This window comes from Daphnia magna, linkage group LG4, assembly GCF_020631705.1.
Source record: "Daphnia magna isolate NIES linkage group LG4, ASM2063170v1.1, whole genome shotgun sequence".
In the NCBI taxonomy this organism is placed as follows: domain Eukaryota; kingdom Metazoa; phylum Arthropoda; class Branchiopoda; order Diplostraca; family Daphniidae; genus Daphnia; species Daphnia magna.
In genome coordinates, this window is record NC_059185.1 from 7,425,262 (window position 1) to 7,429,158 (window position 3,897).

General features: G+C 36.3%; 1 protein-coding gene and 1 pseudogene across 1 annotated transcript; one reads left to right on the forward strand and one right to left on the reverse strand.

Moving 5' to 3' along the window:
* Positions 1 to 440: 440 nt before the first annotated feature.
* On the reverse strand, positions 441 to 2,147 carry LOC116922121. Its single transcript, XM_032928549.2, has 3 exons — positions 1,836 to 2,147; positions 1,279 to 1,768; positions 441 to 442 (listed from the first exon to the last, which is right to left on the reverse strand). Coding segments are annotated over exons 1-3 (804 nt in total).
* Positions 2,148 to 2,323: 176 nt separating this feature from the next.
* On the forward strand, positions 2,324 to 3,593 carry LOC116920638 (annotated as a pseudogene).
* Positions 3,594 to 3,897: the final 304 nt, after the last annotated feature.

The window sequence follows — 3,897 nt, forward strand, 5'->3', positions numbered from 1 at the left end:
CATACATAAGAGTATCTAGTGACTTGGTAGTTCTTTCTTGGAATAAGTTTTGTCCACTTTTGTTGCATTTTTACATCGTTGGTGGAAAACATTTTCACTTTTTCTTCACATCCTGGCTTGTATGTGTATCCCAAATTACAATTGGGTACACAACACCTATGCGGCATTTTCAAAACCTAAACCAATTTATTACAAATATTAATGGAAGAAATGAAACAATGTTATTATTTAAATATATCTTACGTTAATAGCTATGAAAGGAACAACGAAAAATTATAAAACACATCACTTGTCACTTGGAGCTGCGGTAAAACCTCGAAATATGATAAAAGTTAAGTTCTTAAAAAATATTCGAGAAAATTCACGAAATGATACACACTAACACAGCGAGAATTGTATTCAAACAATTAAACGTCGACACAATACAAAGGTTCCCCATTCTCTATCATGAGCTCAATTAAATTGGTTACAGCGTGAAAAAAACGAGGGTGTCAATTTAATGAATGGCGAAACCTTTGACTCATGCAACAAAACCGTTTTATTGACAGTTTCGTACAGCGCTAGGATCTGTAAGCTCTAATGGTCAGCAGCCCGAGCTAATAAGTCAAAGGATCAAGGTTCGATTCTCGGCTAAGTCAAAATAGAATTTTCCAAAAAAATTTAAAATTTAAATTTTAAAAGACAATAGCACCAGTCACTGCAATATCATGCGGTTACATTTTGCATTACAAAAGTCAATGTCCTGGCTAATGGATAGCAAGCAACCCATTGGACCCATTGTTTCACTCGATATCGCTATGGTGTAGTGGACATCAACCTGGGCTGACACTCATGGGAATTTAAATTCGATTCAAATTCGAATCTCGATAAAGTCGACAAGGGAACTGAGATTAATTTTGAAGAAATAAATCGTTAAAAAGCTTCCGGAGTTGATGGAAGACGAAGATTGGTGGTAAGTCTTCACGACCGCGACAAGATCGTGAGGACTTTGGAGAGGACAAGGGAAGAAGATAGAGATCATCCAGAGCTTCAAAATGAGTATAATGTCACATTTTTAAATGTTCCTCGACTTCTTCGTTAATGACTAACTGTTAAAAAAGTAGGTAAGGAAATGTTTCATGGTCAAAACATTGATTAAAAACAAGACAAAAAACACTAAACAAAAAGAAGTAATAATGAAACAAAACTTAATCCGTATTAGGGATCTGCGTTAAAACTTCTAAATATGATAAGAATAAGGTACTTAAAAAAAGATGAGAAATTCACGAAATGATACACACTCTATCATGAGCTCAGTTAAATTGGTTACAGCGTGAAAAAAACGAGGGTGTAAATTTAATGAATGGCGAAACCTTTGACTCATGCAACAAAACTGTTTTATCCGGCGATTGACAGTTTGGTGCCGCGCTAAAATTTTTCTTTTTTGTTCATCATCTTCGCTTCCATTGGGCATGTCGAAAAAAGTTTGGTCTCGGTAACCTCTATCAGCAATAATTCTTTCGCCTGGGTCAAGTACATGTATAATTGCATCTCGGGCGAGACGAAGATCAGGCCATGCTCCGCAAGGTAATCCCCCGTGAGCCCAGACAATTTCCCCAGTGCGGATACACAACCCTAATTCGTATCGCAAACCAGGTCCATGGAATTTGTGCGAATACCATTTTGGAGAAAATTCGCTTGGTTCCATAATTCGAAAGTCTGTCCCATCAAGTGAAATATAAGTTATTGTTCCTCTTCGTGCACGACCATAACGATTGTCCCAGTTAAGCTTGATTTTAAAAATCAAATGATTAATATACGAATCTGACTTTTAGAAAATTAATTATTTTTTTTACCACTGGCATGTCTGCTAGTAAGTCAACAAAAAGGAGAGACCATTTACGAAAGGTTTTCTCTGTAACTTTTACGAGGGCTGCATTGAACGATTCAATGCAATATCGTTTTAAGAGCATCAAGGCCCACAGCAGATGATTTGGTTTCGAGTTATTTGGACGAACATCAGCCAACAGGTCCCAAGCCACAACACACACAGCCGGCGATGTTCCGAAAAACGCTCTGAATTTGCGATGACCAACACTTAAGCTCCCTTCAACGTCATGTCCAGTAATATTATGTCCAATTCTCCAAAAACTTTCCACTGACGCCATAGTATAAAAACACACAAAATCTTGAAAATAAATTTAGCTTTCGTCGTCTGCTCTATTTTACCGCTACAGAAATGTCAGCTTTTAAATTTAGTTTAAATTTTTAATTGTTATGGAAAAAATCAGAAAAAAAAAATTTATAAAAAGAGGAAATTTTAATGGTGTTAAAGAGGCAGTGAATGCTAAAAATTCATATTTTCGAAGACGAAACTTTTGAAAACGAAACTTTCGAAGACGAAACTTTGGAAACTATCAAAAGTTTCGAAACTTTCGAAAGTTTCGTCTACATCGAAATATAGCGAAAATTTCGAAAAAACCAAAACAAAACAAGCGAAAAATTTTTTATTAATGTTTTTATTGTTTTTGTTCATGCGAAACTTTAATTTGTAGATATATTTTCACCAAGTTTTGCATTCTAACTCTAAAAAAAAAGTAAAATCGCATCAAAACCGATCAGCGAAAATCCGAAACTTGCGCAATTTTGGAAAAAATTCGAATTTTCGCTGATCGGTTTCGATGCGATTTTACCATCGAGAATTCTGGAAAACTGATCCCGAATGGGTGAGGTTTAGTCTCACCACCTTCAGGGGATACTTTAATAAGCAAAAAAAAGCTCATGGTCTGACATGTAAGTTTTTCTTAGTAAGATAAAAAAATTGTGCACATCTTGATCAATTGAACATTTATTTTAGTGTCAAATGAAGTTGAAGATGATTCTCTTTGTGCAAGTGGTCCCTCTGGATCGTCAAAGCGACTAAGATCGTCAATTCTTACTGATGACACTCAAGAGAAGGATTTAGAGGGCCGAGACTTGCAAATTGTTCATCACAATCAGCCTGCACTTGTCACCGTGTACAAAGATCCTGAAACACAGCAAGAGAAGGTCTTCATTCTTATATCTCTACCAGGAGGCTCAACCGAGGTAGAATTCTCTTTGGTTGGCAACGGCCCTGGTTCTTCTACCGCCCATATTAAACATAGTTGGCCCCCTGTGATGTTCGACATTGATTCGTTGTTTGCCAAAGTTAGCATAAGAAACGAAAAAATCTCCCAGTTTCACCCCAAAATAGTTGCATTGAAAAATTAATTGGAAAACAACCGTGATTCGGTGGATGCTATTCCTCAAGCAGTGATTGAGATTCCCCTTCCCATCCCAGTCCAGACGGCTAAAGCTTCGTATCAATTTATTGGGGTTAAAACCCCTGACGGGAGTGCGTTTGGGATTGCAGATCTCACTGCGTACCAAAATTCTTACAGTGTTACAAAATCTGACATGAAAGTCACTTTTGTTGAGATTAAAATTTTTTTTTGTTTAATTCAAATTGTAATTATTTACATATTAAATTACAAGAGTTGTACAAGAATTTTTTTTATTCTCTTTTTTTTATTGAGTTGTGTTCTGACAGCTTTATACCGCAGTTTTTCGTCGAGAAGATCATAAACTGCTAATACGGATTAAGTTTTGTTTAATTATTACTTCTTTTTGTTTAGTGTTTTTTGTCTTGTTTTTAATAAATGTTTTGACCATGAAACATTTCCTTACCTCCTTTTTTAACAGTTAGTCATTGTATGTAAAATTGTTCGACACTGACTGTGTGTGACCTTGTATTTTAGCGTATACCCAAGCAAACAAAGAAAAGAGGGGAAAGGTGGGATACGGTCCGAAGTGGGCGTATTTCACACCTGAACTCGTCAGATCTTTTTTCGCTCTCGTCAAGCAAACAACATGTCGGGCGATAGCTCTTCGTCCGAC

Excerpts from the sequence above, each read along its gene's own strand:
- LOC116922121 (XM_032928549.2), bottom strand. The coding sequence starts at position 2,147 with ATGGCGTCAGTGGAAAGTTTTTGGAGAATTGGACATAATATTACTGGA. Across the intron at positions 1,769-1,835 it reads TACTAGCAGACATGCCAGTG|CTTAACTGGGACAATCGTTA; the intron begins GTAAAAAAAATA and ends TTTAAAATCAAG.